Genomic DNA, 18900 nt, shown 5'->3' with positions numbered 1-18900 from the left:
GTCCTCCCACCTTGGCCTCCCAAAGTGCTGGGACTACAGGTGTGACCCACTGTACCCAGCAGCATTTTAGACTTTGACAGAAATTTGTGTTTGTAAATAATGTGGATTGCATTTAAGCAAAGTAGACAACTGCTTGTGTTCGCTTAATTGCTAGTTCTTAACATTGTTCACATTCCCCAAAAGAAATATGCTCTATAGGCTTAGTTTCTCTGTGCTTGCCTTCTTTTAGGTCAAGTATTTTCTGCTCTATTGGCTTGTAAGCTAAATCCCTTTATATTAATTTGTAATAGTTACAGAGATTACAGAATGGATTCTTATAATCCATCATTAATATTATACCACTACACAAGTAATGTTAGATTCATACAACAGTATTGGCCGGGCGTGGTGGCTCACGCCTGTAATCCCACCACTCTGGGAGGCTGAGGTGGGCAGATCACCTGTTCGAAACCAGCCTGACCAACATGGTGAAACCCTATCTCTACTAAAAATACAAAAATTAGCTGGGCATGGTGGTGTACAACTGTAATCCCAGCCACTCGGCAGGCTGCGGCAGGAGAATCGCTTGAATCCGTGAGGTGGAGGTGGCAGTGAGCAGAGATCATGCCACTGCACTCTAGCCTGGGTGACAGAGCGAGACTATGTCTCAAAAAAAAAAAAAAAAAATACAGGCCTTCCACTCTGATAATTCTCAACCTGTGTTTAGCTAATGTTTTCTTTTTTCTTCCTTTTTTTTTTTTTTTTTTTAAGAAGGGGTCTTGCTGTGTCACCCAAGCTGGAGTGCAGTCACACTATCACAGCTGTCTGTAGCCTTGACCTTGTGGATTCAAGCAATTCTTCTGTCATAGCCTCCTAACCTACTGTTGACATGCACCACCATGTCTGGTTGATTTTTGTATTTTTCGGTAGAGGTGGGATCTCCCTGTGTTGCCTAGGCTGTTTTCTTTTTCTTTTTCTTTTTCTTTTTTTTTTTTTTTTTTTTTGAGCCAGACTCTCACTATGTCACCCAGGCTGGAGTGCAGTGGTGCAATTTCCGCTCACTGCAACCTCTGTCTCCTGGGTTCAAGCGATTCTCCTGCCTCAGCCTCCCGAGTAACTGAGATTATAGGCGCCCACCACCACGCCTGGCTAATTTCTATTTTTTTAGTAGAAACAGGATTTCACTGTGTTAGCCAGGCTGGTCTCGAACTCCTGACCTCAGGTGATCCACCCATCTTGACCTCTCAGAGTACTGGGATTACAAGTGTGAGCCACCACACCTAGCCTAGGCTGTTGTCTTATGATCAGACTCAGGTTAGAGACTTTTGTAAACGCGCTGTATTGAGATACAATTTGCATACCATGCCACTCATCCTTGTTAAGTGCCAAATTCTGTTCACAGAGTTGTGTATCCATCCTCACAACCAGGTCATACATTTTTGGCAGTAAGACCACAGAAATTAGGCTGGACTCTCAGCAGTGCACCACATCAGAAGATGTATAGCTGTCCTGTCTCACTTCTGGTGGTGATAACCCTGGTCACCCAGTTATGTTGGTGTCCTCCAAGCATCTCTAGCACAGAGACCCTGTTTTCTCCCTTTATAACGGGCCAGTGCCCTATCAGGAGAGATGGATTCTGAGATTATGCCAATATCCTGTTCATATCAGTTCGTATCAGACCTCCACCTACCGGGCTTAGCATCCATTGACAGCTGTTGCCTGAGTCAGCTACCACCATGATGATTGACAAATGGTGATTTTTTGATCATCCTTCTACATTTATTATAGTTGGCATATTGCTGTCAGGAAGAGATTTCCTTCTCCCCCATTTATTTACTCAGTTATATATCTGTATACACACACACACACACACACACACACACACAATTAGTTTAGACTCATGGATTTCTATTTTATGCAGTGGATACTCTTTTTTTTTTTTTTGAGAAGAGTCTTGCTCTGTCACCCAGACTGGAGTACAGTGACATGATCTTGGCTCACTGCAACCTCTACCTCCCGGGTTTCCAGTGATTGTCCTGCCCCAGGCTCCCAAGTAGCTGGGACTATAGGTGCATGCCACCACACCTGGCTAATTTTTGTATTTTTAGTAGAGATGGGGTTTCACCATGTTGGCCAGGCAGGTCTTGAACTCCTGACCTCAGCTGATCCACTTGCCTTGGCCTCCCAAATGCTAGGATTATAGGCATGAGCCACTGCACCTGGCCTGCAGTGGATACTTTTAAGAGCAAAAGTGGGTTTTGTTTTTGTTAATGTTTTTGAGACAGGATCTCACGCTGTCACTCAGGCTGGAGTGCTGTGGTTCAATCTTGGCTCACTACAACCTCTGCCTCCTGGGCTCAAGTGATCCTCCCACCGTAGCCTTGTGAGTAGCTGGGACCACAGGCATGCGCTACCACGCCCGGCTAATTTTTTGTATTTTTGGTAGAGATGTGATTTCACCATGTTGTTCAGGCTGGCTTCAAACTCCTGGGCTCAAGTAATCCATCCACCTCAACCTCCCAAAGTACTGGGGTTACAGGTGTGGGCCACCACACCTGGGCTCATAATGCTTCCTTGATGTCAAAGTCTATCTCCTATTTTTTGAAATCCTTTCAAATTTAATTATCAGGTATTTCCACAAAAAATGATAAACTAATTTCAGTGTAAATGTTTGTAAGTGGAAGTCTCTAGGGGGTTTCATTTTTGGGAGGCCAAGGCGAGTGGATCACCTGAGGTCGGGAGTTCGATACCAGCTTGGCCATCATGGTGAAATGCTGTCTCTACTAAAAATACAGAAATTAATTGAGAGTGGTTGTGTGCACCTGTAATCCCAGCTGCTTGGGAGGCTGAGGCAGGAGAATTGCTTGAACCCAGGAGGTGGAGGATGCAGTGAGCCAAGATCACGCCATTGCACCCCAGCCTGGGCAACAGAGCAAGACTCGGTCTCAAAAAAAAAAAAATTATGCCTCAGCCAAGTGCAGTGGCTCATGCCTATTATCCCAGGACTTTGGGAGGCCAAGGTGGGTGGGTCACCTGAGGTCAGGAGTTCAAGACCAGGCTGCCCAACATGACAAAACCCTGTCTCTACTAAAAATGCAAAAATTAGCTGGGCATGGTGGCTTGCGCCTGTAATCCCAGCTACTCAGGAGTCTGAGGCAGGAGAATTGCTTGAACCTGGAAAGCGGAGACTGCAGTGAGCCAAGTTTGTGCCACTGCCCTCCAGCCTGGGCAACAGAGTGAGACTGTCTCAAAAAGTAATAATTATTATTATGCCTTATCAGTGACTTGTGAAATGGTTTTATACTCCCCTTTATCTGTAATTGTTCCTCTTCTCCGTCTTCACTATTCTCATAGATCAATGATTCTTAAATCTGTCTGCACAGTAGAATCAGCTGGGGAGCTTTTAACAATTACCAATGCCCAGACCTCTCCCCAGAACAAACCAGAATCTCTAAGGGTGAGCCAGGTATCAGTATTTTTAAAAGCTTCCTGGGGAACTCTAATGTACCCCTAAGGGCAAGAGCCACTGTCAGAGCTGCTCGAGGAGTGCTCTCCCAGCAGAGACATCACCAGAGCTATAGGTGCTGACCACCAGCCAGATAATGGAACGCCCACCTGGGGTGGAGCTCCACACTGTTACAAAGATGATAGAAACATCTCTTCAGGGAGCTGACAATCTTACGGGGAAAATATCATTATTAGAGTAAATACAGTAAACTCCAGTGACAGGCATGCTGACACAGTTGGTAGTTTATTTACTGAGTGATAAATAATTTGGGGAAAATGACCTTAGAACCCCCACCTGCTTTCTTGACATATGGGTCCCTTGCAAAACTGGGTCTTTGGGAGCTACCACAAATTAGAGAACTTTTTTTCAATGTAAAGTTTATGTACTTTTGAGTAGGCAATGTATTTATATGATTCAAAATTGAAAATATGTAAAAGAGGCTGGGTGCGGTGGCTCATGCCTATAATCCCAGCACTTTGGGAGGCTGAGGCAGGTGGATCATCTGAGGTCAGGAATTCGAAACCAGCCTGGCCAACATGGCAAAACCCCATCTCTACTAAAAATACACATTTAGCCAGGTATGGTGGTGCACGCCTGTAATCCTAGCTACTTGGGGGACTGAGGCAGGAGAATCGCTTGAACCTGGGAGGTGGAGGTTGTGGTGAGCCGAGATCATGCCATTGCACTCCAGGCTGGGCGACAAGAGCGAAACTCCATCTCTTAAAACAACAACAACAAAAAAATTAGCTGGGCATGATGGCGGGTACCTGTAATCCCAGCTACTCGGGAGGCTGAGGCAGGAGAATAGCTTGAACCCAGGAGGCAGAGGTTGCAGTAAGCCAAGATTGTGCCACTGCACTCCAGCCTGGGTGACAATAACAAAACGCCAAAGCATCTCAAAAAATAAAAATAAAAAGAAAGAAAATATGTGAAAGAGTGTACAGGAAAAAGACTCCTTTTCAATCTTCTTTTTTTTTTTTTTTTTTGAGACGGAATCTTGCTCTGTCACCCAGGCTGTAGCGCAGTGGTGCAGCCTCAGCTTACTGAAACCTCCGCCTCCTGGGTTCAGGCGATCCTCCTGCCTCAGCCTTCTGAATAGCTGGGATTACAGGTGTCCGCCACCATGCCCGGCTAATTTTTGTATTTTTAGTAGAGATGGGGTGTCGCCATGTTGGCCAGGCTGGTCTCGAGCTCCTGACCTCAAGTGATCTGCCTGTCTCGGCCTCCCAAAGTGCTGGGATTACAGGCGTGAGCCACTGCACCCAGCCCTCAATCTTCACTTCTAACAAAAAGCTTTCCTCTCTGGAGGGAAGTTAAGTTCTAGTTACATTCTCTACTTCTATAAGCAATTATGTGTTGGTAGGTTTGTGTGTGTGTGTATGAGTATTCATTTATTATATTTTTTCCCTTTTTTATATAAGTGGGAGCATACCTTACACACTGTTCTTCGCCTTGCTTTTTCATTATGATTGTTCCATGTTGGTACATAAAGACCTTTTTTTTTTGTAGCTGCATAGTATTCTGTTGTACAGATGAATTCCAAAATTTTATTTTATTTTAGAGATGGAGTCTTGCTCTATTGCTTAGTCCGAAGTGCAGTGGCACAATCCTAGCTCAATGCAGGTGCAAACTTTTGGGATCAAAGGATCTTCCTGCCACAGCCTCCCAGGTAGCCTGGCTAACTTTTATTTATTATTTTTTTTTAACTTTTATTTATTCATTTTTTTTGAGGCGGAGTCTCGCTCTGTCGCCCAGGCTGGAGCGCAGTGGCACAGTCTTGACTCACTGCAAGCTCCACCTCCCGGGTTCACGCCATTCTCCTGCCTCAGCCTTCCGAGTAGCTGGGACTATAGACGCCCGCCACCATGCCCAGCTAATTTTTTGTATTTTTTGTAGAGACAGGGTTTTACCATGTTAGCCAAGATGATCTCAATCTCCTGACCTTGTGATCCACCCACCTCGGCATCCCAAAGTGCTGGAATTACAGGCGTGAGCCACCGCACCTGGCCTTTATTTTTATTTATTTTTTATTTTTTTGGTAGAGACACGGTCTGGTTATGTTGCCCAGGCCAGTCTTCAACTCCTGTCCTCAAGTGATCCTCCTACCTCAGCCCCTCAAATTGCTGGGATTACAGGCATGAGCCACTGTGCCTGGCCTAAACTATCCAAAATTTTAAATCTGTCCCATGTCAGTGAACATTTTTCTCACCTTGTTGCCCAAGCTGGAGTGCAGTGGTATGATCATACCTCACTGCAGCCTCTACCTTCTGAACTCAAGGGCTCCTCTGGCCTTAGCCTTCCAAGTAGCTGGGACTGCAGGCATGTGCTACCATGCCTGGCTAATTTTGTTGTTGGTGGTAGAGATGGGGTCTCCCTTTGTTGACCAGGCTGATCTTAAACCCCTGTCCTCAAGCAGTCCTCAGTCCTCCTACTTTGGCCTCCCAAAGTGCTGGGATTGTAAGTGTGAGCCACTGTGTCCACCTTGTTTCCATCTTTTGGTATTAGAAACAGTACTATAATGAAAACCTTGACCTTGTATTCACAGATACGTCAATGTACCTAATAGCATTTTGCATCCATCCTGCAGGCTGGCTGCTGGCTCTACAAGGTTCTGTGCTGGCATCCTGAGCACTGCCAGGCACTTGACCATTGAGCAGAAGATGGCAGACTACTCAAACAAACTCTACCATCAGTTAGAGCAAGAAACAGGGATCCAAACAGGTAAGCAAGTGTTTTCCGTTTACTGTTTTGCCTGTCCCTGAGACTGTTATATTCAGTTCTGTATCTTGTCCTCTGCCAGGTTTGCCTGCTGCTTTGGTAATTAAGACTTGGGTTGGCCAGGCGTGGTGGCTTACACCTGTAATCCCAGCACTTTGGGAGGCCGAGGTGGGCGGATCACGAGGTCAGGAGATCGAGACTATCCTGGCTAAGACGGTGAAACCTCGTCTCTACTAATAAATTAAGAAAATATGTAAATTATCCTGACTGTACTTCTTTTGAAAATAAGATACCAAATTGCTTCAACTTTTTCTTCATGAGAATTAAGAGTCATTGCATTTTAGGAGGATTGTCATTCGCCTAAGTGTAATTATGGTTCTATATCAGGTGTGTTGATTACAAACAACAGGAATTGACTCTGGCCAACTTAGAGCTTGTTGGGAGGAGCTTGGGGCCTGTGGAGTTGGTAGGAGGCTGCCAGCTGAAGGCAATCTGGAAGCCAGGATGTGGGGACTGCACCGCAGGCAGTCCCTCAGCCGGAACAGGAGCAGCCTGGTCTGGACGATGCTGCCCTTGAGATGGTGACCTCTAGCCATTCACCTATGTGCTCAAGACTGACTATTTCAGGAGGGTCTGATTGGATAAGCTTAGGTCACGTGCCCACTGTTTGGCTATACTGGGGAAGGAGAAGGGAGAATCTGACCCTTGGTAGCTGATGTTCTTGTGAGTGGCCTTTGCCAAGGGTTACACCCCCCCAAGACTAGGAGGAGAAAGGGTGAATTTCCTAAAAGGAAGGAAGAATAGGGATGGGTTCAAGGTCGAATCCCTGCCCAAAATCTTCTTTTTTTTTTTTTTTTTAAAGATAGAATCTTGCTGTGTCGCCCAGGCTAGAATGCAGTGGTGCAATTCTGACTCACTGCAACCTCCACCTGCTGGGTTCAAACAAGTCTCCTGCCTCAGCCTCCCCAGTAGCTGGGATTACAGGCATGCACCACCACACCCAGCTAATTTTTATATTTTTAGTAGGGACAGGGTTTCACCATGCTGGCCAGGCTGGTCTCAAACTACTGACCTCAGGTGATCCGCCCCCCTCAACCTCCCAAAGTGCTGGGATTACAAGCGTGAGCCACTGCACCTGGCCTAGAATCTCATTTGATCCTCACAACCTCACAAAACTGTTAGCTGAGAATGTTTGGTTAGGGCATGGAGCCTTAGCGCATCTGAAGTTCTTAAAATTTTCTGAAGAAGCTCAGAGAAGCTGATTTACCTGCCCAAGGATATGGAGTGGCAGTCCCAGGATTCATCACAGGTCTTCTAAGCTATAATCTAGTGCATTTTCTACTCTCCTATCCTACATTTGGTCTGATCTGTCTCATTTGGGCTCATTTTTCTTACAGGTTACACAAGGACAGGCTCAATCTTTCTGGCCCAAACTCAGGACCGACTTATCTCCCTGAAGCGCATTAACTCAAGGCTGAAGTACGTAAGAGTCTAGAAGCGTGGCCTGACTTTACCACACTGGCCTCTGCCAAAGAGCCTGTGAATGTCATTGTCCCTTGTGTTCTGTGGCAGTGTCATAGGTATCCCTTCTGAGATCATCTCCCCCAAGAAAGTGGCCGAACTTCACCATCTCCTCAACGTGCACGACCTGGTGGGGGCCATGCATGTTCCCGAGGATGCAGTGGTGTCCTCTGCTGACGTGGCTCTTGCCCTGGCAAGTGCAGCCTCCCAAAATGGTGAGCAGGTTTTTGCATTTTCTTAAGATGGGTTAGCAGGGAAGATGTTACCTAAGGAAGTGTCTCACAGTAGGCAGTTACACCAACTCAAGTTTGGAAAGATTATCCTCTTTGGGGTACTCAGCTTCCATTTTTTGAACACTGTGTCTTATAATTTTGTTTATCTGTTAATAAGTGTTTTCCCTCAGGGCCCCATTTTTTAAGTTCCAAAGAACTGCTTTTAGTGCTAATTAATGCCCCTTTTTTGGAGACAGAGCTTCTCTCTTTTCTCCCAGGCTGGAGTGCAATGACACAATCTTGGCTCACTGCAGCCTTCACCTCCTGGGTTCATGTGATCCTCCTGCTTCAGCCTCCCGAGTAGGTGGGACTAAGGTGTGCGGCACTACACCCGGCTAATTATTTTGTGTATTTTTAGTAGAGACGGGGTTTCGCCATGTTGGCCAGGCTAGTCTTGAACTCCTGACCTCAGATGATCCACCCACCTCGGCCTCCCTAAGTTCTGGGATTACAGGCATGAGCCACTGGGCCCGGCTGATTAATACCTTTTGGACTTAAGGTAATATTTTTCCCCTACAGGACTTGAGAAGTTCAAGGTGAAAACACACCTTGGAAGTTTAATCCACACCTGAAATCATGAGCCCGTGTTGCACTGAATGAGAGAAAAACTTACTAGTGTCCAGGGTATCATATCAATGATATGGGCAGATTACCACTTAAGGCGCCTTTTTTACATCCTCTCCTCTCTGCTCCATAGTCTGTGATTCCTGGAATTTAATTATTGCGTTCCAAAGTCTGTTTTTAAACTGACTTGCTATTTTCAATCTTGAGCAAGGCCCATTTACATAGTCTCAGGATATGATTCCAGGGTTTTTTTTTTTAATTAAAGCATTGAGCCGGGTGTGGTGTCTCATGCCTGTAATCCCAGCACTTTGGGAGGCCAAGGCAGGTGGATCACCTGAGGCCAGGAGTTCAAGACCAGCCTGACCAACATGGTAAAACCCCATCTCTATTAAAAATACAAAAATTAGCCGGGCATGGTGGTGCACGCCTGTATTCCCAGCTACTTGAGAGGCTGAGGCAGGAGAATCGCTTGAATCCAGGAGGCAGAGAGCAAGCCAAGATTGCACCACTACATTCCACCCGTAACAACAGAGCAAGATTCCGTCTCAAAAACAAAATAAAGTAATAAAGCATTGACTTGACTTTGTCAGTGTTTCTTTTGGGTGGAGAACCTTCTGCAGATGTCTACATTCTGGTACGTCAGATGAAGTACCAACTCTTTCTTTACCTTGGAACAGGTGTTCAGATCTATGACCGGACATCTGTTCTTCATGTAATGGTCAAAAAAGGTCAAGTTACTGGAGTGGAGACAGATAAAGGACAGATTGAATGCCAGTATTTTGTCAACTGTGCCGGCCAGGTAGGTCAGCACCAACACTGGGCTCTGCTTTTCTTATTTAATGTTTGTCTCCAAGATTTTTTTGGTGTAGAGAAGTAAGATTAGTATTGTGATTGATTATACAGATATCAGTAACTACACTGTTTCTTGTAGGGTATTCTAAATCAGAAACCTATACTTAGTCCGAAATAGAAGCATGTGTGACCTTGTCCTTCCTCCATACTGGGCTGACGGGTGCTATCCTGGTCAGGAAGGCCAGCAAATGGTCAGGCATTGACGTGAATCCTTGGCGCTGGGTCTTGGTGTTACATTTCATTCTACAACCTAGCAAATAACTTATTAGGCTATTTTATTGTGTCAGGAATGTGGACACTAATTTCCAGGACACTGCTTCTTTCAGAGCAGATTGGCTCTTGCCTTCCATGCTATGATCCTGAAGTGAACTAAGAAATACTTTCGCCATGTGAAGTTCATTTAGTGATTGCTCTTTGGGGTTTGTAGTTGAACCCAGGCATTTTATCGAAAGGACCTCCTTTGGTTCCCATGAGCTCCTTTGACTAGCTGGTAAATATCTCTTCCTTTGATCTCAAAGTAATTTCTACGGCTGAAAAAATGTAGTATTGCTCCCGATCCAAATAATTGAACTAAAGCAGGCTAACTTCCCACACTTGACACTGTAGCAAGAGCACACATAAGCCACTTGGAATTAATCTCAAGAGGCTGAACTTGCTCATTTGTATTTCTGTTCCTCTTCCCACCTACAAAACCTGTCCATTTGTAGTGGGCATACGAGCTGGGTCTGTCCAACGAGGAGCCGGTTAGTATCCCGCTACATGCCTGCGAACACTTCTACCTCCTGACTCGCCCCTTGGAGACCCCTCTGCAGAGCAGCACACCAAGTGAGGACTTGCACTTTTTAAAAAAATCTTGTTTCTTTGCCAGTATCCTGTCCTTTGAAAAGGAAAACTTTCTGCTAAGGACAGACTGTGTCTGAAAGAGTCTTTCATTTCTAGAGCATGTTACAGGGAGGTGGACCCAATTCTGACTTTTCTTTATTAACTCTTTATGAAAGGATGGCCAAAATTTCCATTAATACATTTTTTTGTTTTTGTTTTCATTTTGCAAGCTAATTTTAGTCCTAAACAGAGGTCATTGAGAATATTTGGACTGTCATGTTGACTTTTTGACTTGAATGCTATAGATTGTAGAAACGTCATAGGTAAACGATAGACTTAGGTGAGTTAGTGGTTCCAAGCACTGTAGGAGAGGGTTCTCACATCCTTTTGATGGTCTTCATGCCTAGAATGGGCTCTGCAATCCCCCTTTCTGTTAAACTTTCGCTTGGCACAATGGGAGTTACGTGGTTTGCTTGTGGGGTCTAGTCAAAGCTTCTAGGAAAGGGATAATCAGAGAAACAGTCTCCACTGAAAGTCTAAATGGGAGGATCTTCCCCCATGACCTCAAAAGGTATTTTAAAGCTAATGAATGCCTGTGTTCATTGAATGTTCTTTCATTAATAAAGCCATTAATGGGATGGGTGTTTTTGTTTGGTTTTTCTGTCTATTTAGAAAGCTAACTTGCCTCTAAGCCCTTGTTTTTTCTTCCACTCCCCACTCCATGTCATTTCTCCTCCTCAGCTATTGTGGATGCTGATGGAAGAATTTATATTCGGAACTGGCAGGGTGGCATCTTGTCTGGGGGCTTTGAGAAGAACCCGAAACCAATTTTCACTGAGGGCAAGAACCAGCTGGAGATTCAGAATCTACAGGAAGACTGGGATCACTTTGGTATGTGAACTACATTATAACAGTACTGCCTTATATTTGTCTAAGGTGTTATATTTATCAAAGTATTTTCAAGAATAGTTGCTTGTTTAATGATTATAACAACACCATGGGGTACAACAGTGGTTACAGACGGTGAGTTTGCCTGGTCTAAGGATGAAGTTACTAGGTAGTAGATTCAGGGGGCTAAAATCTTGTTTACTGGACATTTGGCTTATTTTTAAATTTTATTTGATTCTTAGTTTTACTTTTTTTTTTTATTTCTTTTTTTTTTTTTTTTTTTTTTTTGGGGGGCGGAGTCTCGCTCTGTCGCCCAGGCTGGAGTGCACTGGCCGGATCTCAGCTCACTGCAAGCTCCGCCTCCCAGGTTCACGCCATTCTCCTGCCTCAGCCTCCCGAGTAGCTGGGACTACAGGCGCCCGCCACCTCGCCCGGCTAAGTTTTTGTATTTTTTTTTTTTAGTAGAGACGGGGTTTCACCGTGTCAGCCAGGATGGTCTCGATCTCCTGACCTCGTGATCCGCCCGTCTCGGCCTCCCAAAGTGCTGGGATTACAGGCTTGAGCCACCGCGCCCGGCCTTTTTTTTTATTTCTTGAGACAGAGCCTTGCTCTGTGGCTCAGACTGGAGGGCAGTTGCACAATTATAGCTCACTGTAGCCCGAAACTCCTGGTCTCAGCTTATATTTTTTTCTTTTTGGTAGAAAAAAAAGAACATGGTCTTGCCATGTTGCCCAGGCTGATCTCGAACTCCGAGGCTCAAGTGATCCTTTCACCTTGGCCTCCCAAAGTGCTAAGATTATAGACATGAGCCACTGTGCCTAGCCCTTTGTGTGTGTGTAGTCATCTCTACCATTTTGTGTGTGTGTGAGATGGGGTCTTGCCCTGTCATCTAGGCTGGAGTGCCATGTGATGATCATAGCTCACTGTAACCTCAAATTCGTGAGCTCAAGCGATGCTGCCACATCAGCCTCCCAAGTAGCTGGGACTACAGGTGCTTGCCACCACGCCCAGCTAATTTTTAAATTTTTTGTTGAGATGGGGTGTTGCTGTGTTACCCAGGCTGGTCTCGAACTCTTGGGCTCAGTCAGTCCTCCTGCCTCAGCTTCCCAAAGTGCTGGGATTACGGGCATGAGCCATCATATCCAGCTGCTTTTTTTTTTTTTCCTGAGATGGAGTCTTGCTCTGTTGCCCAGGTTGGAGTGCAGTGACGCGATCTTGGCTCACTGTAACCTCTGCCTCCCCGGTTCAAGTGATTCTCCTGCCTCAGTCTTCAGAGTAGGTGGGACTACAAGCACCTGCCCCCATGCCCAATTAATTTTTGTATTTTTAGTAGAGATGGGTTTTGCCATGTCGATCAGGCTGGTCTTGAACTCCTGACCTCAGGTGATCCACCTGCCTCGGCCTCACAAAGTGCTGGGATTACAGGCTTGAGCCACTGCCCCTGGCCTTTTTTTTTTTTTTTTTGAAATAAAAGTCTTGCTCTGTCGCCCAGACTGGAGTGCAGTGGCACAATCTTGACTCAGTCCAACCTCCACCTCCTAGGTTCAAGTGATTCTCATGCCTCAGCCTCTTGGGTAGCTGGGATTACAGGCGTGCACCAACATGTCCAGCTAATTTATGTATTTTCAGTAAAGACAGGGTTTTACCGTGTTGGCCAGGCTGGTCTTGAAATCCTGGCCTCAAGTGATCTGCCTGCCTTGGTTTCCCACAATGCTGGGATTACAGGTGTGAGCCACTGTGCCCAGCTCTTCTTTTTTATTTTATTTTATTTTTTTGAGATGGAGTTTCACTCTTGTTGCCAAGGCTGGAGTGCAATGGTGTGATCTTGGCTCACCACAACCTCTGCCTCCTGGGTTCAAGTGATTCTCCTGCCTCAGCCTCTTGATTAGCTGGGATTACAGGCATGTGCCACCATGCCTGACTAATTTTGTATTTTTAGTAGAGATGGGGTTTCTCCATGTTGGTTAGGCTGGCCTCGAACTCCTGACCTCAGGAAATCCGCCCACCTCGGCCTCCTAAAGTGCTGAGATTACAGGCATGAGCCACCGTGCCTGACCCCTGCTTATTCTTTATTCATCTAAAATCATTGCTGAGATTTTAGGTTTTAGGAGGAGACTGCTTTCAGTAGGACTTCATATAAAATTGAAGTGCTCTTTAGAAAACAGAAATATTGGTTGGGTGCGGTGGCTCATGCCTGTAATCCCAGCACTTTGGGAGGCCGAGGCGGGTGTGTCATGAGGTCAGGAGATCGAGACCATCCTGGCTAACACAGTGAAACCCCATCTCTACTAAAAATACAAAAAATTAGCTGGGCGTGGTGGCGGGCGCCTGTAGTCCCAGCTACTCGGGAGGCTGAGGCAGGAGAATGGCGTGAACCCAGGAGGTAGAGCTTGCAGTGAGCCTAGATCGCGCCACTGCATGATCTAGCCTGGGCGAAGACTCCGTCTCAAAAAACAAACAAACAAACAAGAAAACCAGAATTATTTTTGGTTTGTTTTGTTTTTCAGAATTGTTTTGTTAGTGTAGTGTTTTATTAAATTTCAAAATAATTTTGTTTATTTATGTATTCATTCATTCATTTTGAGATGGAGTGTCACTCTGTTGCCCTGGCTGGAGTACAGTGGTGCAATCACAGCTCACTGCTGCTCCGCCTCCTGGGTTCAAGTAATTCTCCTGCCTCAGCCTCCTGGGTAGCTGGAATTACAGGCACACACCATAACACAGAGCCAATTTTTGTGTTTTTAGTAGAGATGGGGTTTCACTATTTGGCCAGGGTGGTCTTGAACTCCTGACCTCAAGTGATCCACCTGCCTCAGCCTCTCAAAGTGCTGGAATTACAGGCATGAGCCACTGCACCTGGCCTTTAAGGCCTGTAATCCCGGCACTTTGGGAGGCTGAGGCAGGTGAATCGCCTGAGGTCAGGAGTTTGAGACCAGCCTGGCCAACATGGTGAAACCCCATCCCTACTAAAAGTATAAAAATTAGCTGGGCGTGATGGCGTGCACCTGTAACCCCAGCTACCCGGGAGGCTGAAGCAAGAGAATCACTGGAACCCAGGAGGCAGAGGCTGTAGTGAGCTGAGGTCACACCACGGCACTCCAGCCTGGGTGACACAGCAAGACTCCATCTGAAAAAAAAAAAAAAAATTGGCTGGGCACGGTGGCTTACGCCTGTAATCCCAGCACTTTGGGAGACCAAGGCGGGCGTTCACGAGGTCAGGAGATCGAGACCATCCTGGCTAACGCAGTGAAACCCTGTCTCTACTAAAAAATAGAAAAAGTTAGCTGGGCGTGGTGGTGGGCACCTGTAGTCCCAGCTACTTGGGAGGCTGAGGCAGGAGAATGACATGAACCTGGGAGGCGGAGCTTGCAGTGAGCTAAGATTATGCCACTGCACTCCAGCCTGAGCGACAGAGCGAAACTGTCTCAAAAAAAAAAAAAAAGAAAAAGAATAATAATAATAATATAGTTACCGAGTTCCAAATTAAAAAGATATGAAAGAGTCTCTAATGAAGAATTTCCCTCTGACCCTTGATGGGCTTTTTTTTTAAATGAATTTTTATGGGAAATTTCAAACTTTTAAAAGTGGATAGAAGTTGGGCACAGTGGCTTACACCTGTAATTCCATCACTTTGGGAGGCCGAGATGGGAGGATCACTGGAGCCCAGAAAGTCAAGACCAGCCTGGGCAACATGGCGAGACTAGAGACTGTGTCTCTACTAAATAAACCCGGCGAGAGTAGTGTGATGAGCCCCCATGTACCCATTATCCAGTTCTGGTCTTGTTTCATCTTTTTCCTGCTATCCCACTGAATTTGCCCTAATGGTAGATTTCCTTTAAAGCAGGGTGAAAGTCTGTCTTTTGCAGCTATTCCAATGCAGAACATTGCCTTTTTTTTTTTCTTTTTGAGATGGAGTTTCACTCTGGTACCCAGGCTGGAGTGCAGTGTCACGATCTCGGCTCACTTCAACCTCCGCCTCTCAGATTCAAGCGATTCTCCTGCCTCAGCCTCCCAAGTAGCTGGGATTACAGGCTTCCACCATCACAACTGGCTAATTTTTGTATTTTTGGTAGAAACGGGGCTTCGCCATTTTGGCCAGACTGCTCTTGAACTCCTGACCTACAGTGATCCGCCCACCTTGGCCCCAAAGTACTACGGTTACAGACGTGAGCCACCATGCCCAGCTCAGAACATTACCTTTTATTAAAATCTCTGTGGCTGCCATTTAAGAGCGTTTCCACTCACACTGATCCCTTCGAGATTATTATCTGTAGCTACATTTTACTTGCTATTCTATGCTGCTTTCCTTTCTAACCAGTATCTTTTTTCCTTAGTCTTTATACCAAGTATTTTGCAGCTGTATCCTGTAATTCTACCAGGGTTTCTTCTTTGTGATAAATGGCCAGTTGGCTCGTCTTTAAAAAAATCTCTTTCAGCTGGGCACAGTGGCTCACGCCTATAATCCCAGCACTTTGGGAGGCTGAGGTGGGCAGATCACTTGAGGTCAGGAGTTCGAAACCAGCTTGGCCATCATGGTGAAACCTCGTCTCTACTAAAAATACCAAAAATTAGCTAGGCACGGTGGTGCGTGCCTGTAATCCGAGCTACTTGGCAGGCTGAGGCAGGAGAATCGCTTGAACCTGGGAGGCAGTGGTTGCAGTGAGCTGAGATTGTGCCACCGCACTCCAACCTGGGCGACAGAGTGAGACTCCATCTCAAAAAAAAAAATTTTTTTTTTAAGAGATTTTCTGAAAGGAGAGGGAGTAAAAAAGTAGAGGGGTTGAAAGTGGTTTAATTCCTTAAAGGTGAGAACTCTATTTGGGTTTGTTGTTATTGCTCAGAGCCTCTGTTGAGTTCCCTTCTGAGGAGGATGCCAGAATTAGAGACTCTGGAGATCATGAAGTTGGTGAATTGCCCAGAGACCTTCACACCAGACATGAGATGCATCATGGGCGAGTCTCCTGCAGTGCAGGGCTACTTTGTCCTGGCAGGAATGAACTCTGCTGGCCTTTCATTTGGTGGAGGAGCCGGAAAGTAAGTCTTTCTCCCTCAGAGTCAGCTGTGAACATAAGTCAGCTTGCTGGGTCTCTTCCCTTCTAGAATTGTTGTTAATATGATGTGTGGTATATTTAATCTAGTATGTTAAGACTAATAAGAAGATACATGTAATTTTGGAGTTGTCCCCTGCATAGGAGACTCCCCATGTTCCAGAAATGTCATCTGGCAAAATGTTTTTGCAACTCATCTTTTGGAGTTAGCCACAGATCCTGTGGGATATTCTTTTATACTTTTTCTGTTGTAACAAATATTGGTCATTTGAGTGTGTATTTGAGTTTGGTAGACAAGTATGTTGATTGAGGTAGGTATCTGAACTAGGTAATACACGGTTTGTTTTTTAGACAGAGTCTTCCTCTGTCGCCCAGGCTGGAATGCAGTGACATGATCTCAGCTCACTGCAACCTCCACTTCCTGGGTTCAGGCTATTCTCCTGCCTTAGCCTCCCGAGTAGCTGGGATTACAGGTGTGTGCCAGCACACCTGGCTAATTTTTGTATTTTTAGTAGAGACAGAGTTTCTCCACGTTGGTCAGGCTGGTCTCGAACTCCTGACCTCAGGTGATCCATCTGCCTTGGCCTCCCAGAGTGCTGGGATTACGGGCGTGAGCCACCTGGCTCATGTTGAAACTTTTTTTTTTTTTGGTAGAGACGGAGTCTTACTATGTTGCCCAGGTTGGTCTCAAACTCCTGACTTCAAGCAATCCCCTGCTTTAGCCTCCCAAAGTTGTGGGATTACAGGCATCAGCCAATGTGTCTGGCCAGCTTATATGTTAAATACCTCCTAGGGAATCTTATCATCTGGGGTAAAATCCTCATAGTAGTCTTTTCAGAGCAGTACACAGACCCATGTTCGTTTCTTCCAGAAAAGTTAAGGAAATTGCCCAAAACCATTCAGCTGGTCTGTGGCAATTTAGGGTCTTTTGATTCTATTAGTTCTCAATTTGTAGAAATTAGTTTTATCTTCTCAAATCTCAGACCTGAGTCCCAACAAGTGCCCTTTGTCTATATAGGTACCTTGCTGAATGGATGGTACATGGTTATCCCTCAGAAAACGTTTGGGAATTGGACCTGAAACGTTTTGGAGCCCTCCAGAGCAGCCGTACCTTTCTGCGCCACCGGGTCATGGAAGTCATGCGTAAGTGAAGCATTATCACAGTTGCTCCTAGTTGCAGTTATCTTCCCGGTGGTCCGTGTTGTCATTCAGAAGGAGCAAAGTTTTCCTCAGTTCTTTAACAAGCACTTTGAGTTGGGCATCTGATTTGACTGTTTCAGGCCTGAGTAAGGGGCTTTAAGCACCTGGTGATATATACATAACGTTTTCTTCAGTGCATTGGACCTTGTTTCCTTCTGGGAACAAGAAAGTAGAACAGGATTTACAGATGGTACATAGCAGCTTCCTAAATATTCTAAGCAATGCATTCTTCCCAGTTTGCCTTGAGAGCCCCTATGTCGAAGTGAATGCTTTCTCACTCCCACATTTTTTTTTTCGAGAAAATGCTTTCTCGTTCCCCACTTAGTTTTTTCTTTCCAAGTCAGAGAATTTTTCCACGTTATTCTCAGAGCTTCAGGCTTCCGTGAGTGACTTTCATCGTTAATCCACCCTACAGCAGCGAGATTGGGAACCACTTCTCATATAAATACAAAACATACATTCCTGCTCTCACTCCCTTGTTCTCACCCTGCTGCAACTTTGAAGGATTGGCCACTTCATCTTAATTTGTTATTCTACCTTGATCTCTGATTTATTTTCTAGGAAACCCTAAGAAAGCTTTTGTATCGGCCGGGCGCGGTGGCTCAAGCCTGTAATCCCAGCACTCTGGGAGGCCGAGGCGGGCAGATCACGAGGTCAGGAGATCGAGACCATCCTGGTAACACGGTGAAACCCCGTCTCTACTAAAAAATACAAAAAATTAGCCGGGCGCGGTGGTGGGCGCCTGTAGTCCCAGCTACTCGGGAGGCTGAGGCAGGAGAATGGCGTGAACCCGGGAGGCGGAGCTTGCAGTGAGCTGAGATCCGGCCACTGCACTCCAGCCCGGGCGACAGAGCGAGACTCTGTCTCAAAAAAAAAAAAAAAAAAAGCTTTTGTATCAGGAATTGAACCAAACCATGTGGGTTCAAGTTGTAATTTCATTTTCCTGTACTGAGGAGCTGTTCTCAGACTTTGCCAAATGATATCTAAATATTTTGGATATACTTATGCTCAGCACTAAGTTTCTGTGTTGGCTGTGACCACCATTCTTGGTTACAAGTAAACTGTTAGTTTGGTAGTTGAACAACATTGATGGTGAGGACTCTGGATGGCCTTTAATGCCTGAGTGCTGACTTTTGGCCTGGGAAGAGGATGTACATCCATGGAGATGAAGGACCTAACAGCGATATGTTTAACTGCCAAGGTTCTTTAATTTTAGCAAATACTTTGGTTAAAATGTTGAACTTGGCTGGGCGTGGTGGCTCATGCCTGTAGTCCCAGCACTGTGGGATGCTGAGGGAGGCAGATCACTTGAGGTCAGGAGTTTGAGACCAGCCTAGACAATGTAGCAAAACTGTCTGTACTAAAACCAAAACCAAAAAATTAGCCGTGCATAGTGGCACACACCTAAAATCCCAGCTACTTGGGAGGCTGAGGTAGGCGAATCACCTGGGGAAGTTGAGGCTGTAGTGAGCTATGACGGCGCCACTACATACTCCAGTCTGGGCAGTGGGACTGAGACCCTGTCTCA

The 18900-nt window shown here is 45.7% G+C and overlaps 1 protein-coding gene across 4 annotated transcripts in view; it reads left to right on the top strand.

The window, feature by feature from the left end:
* The window catches only part of LOC105491286 (pyruvate dehydrogenase phosphatase regulatory subunit), a 46063-nt gene that overhangs the window by 8990 nt on the left and 18173 nt on the right, over positions 1-18900 (top strand). For 2 of the 4 annotated variants that reach the window (XM_011757521.3, XM_011757522.3), the window contains 8 exons: positions 6075-6208; positions 7603-7684; positions 7778-7941; positions 9240-9361; positions 10122-10239; positions 10978-11127; positions 15966-16158; positions 17191-17315. In XM_011757521.3, coding sequence (XP_011755823.2) covers positions 6075-6208; positions 7603-7684; positions 7778-7941; positions 9240-9361; positions 10122-10239; positions 10978-11127; positions 15966-16158; positions 17191-17315 — 1088 coding nt within the window. Of the gene's footprint in view, positions 1-6074; positions 6209-7602; positions 7685-7777; positions 7942-9239; positions 9362-10121; positions 10240-10977; positions 11128-15965; positions 16159-17190; positions 17316-18900 lie in introns of those variants that run through there. The other 2 variants (XM_071084936.1, XM_024795894.2) reach the window with 2 other exon arrangements.

This window comes from Macaca nemestrina, chromosome 18 (assembly GCF_043159975.1).
Source record: "Macaca nemestrina isolate mMacNem1 chromosome 18, mMacNem.hap1, whole genome shotgun sequence".
Classification (NCBI taxonomy): Eukaryota; Metazoa; Chordata; class Mammalia; order Primates; family Cercopithecidae; genus Macaca; species Macaca nemestrina.
Note: the sequence above shows the minus strand (reverse complement) of the source record. Positions and strands in the feature narration are given on the sequence as shown.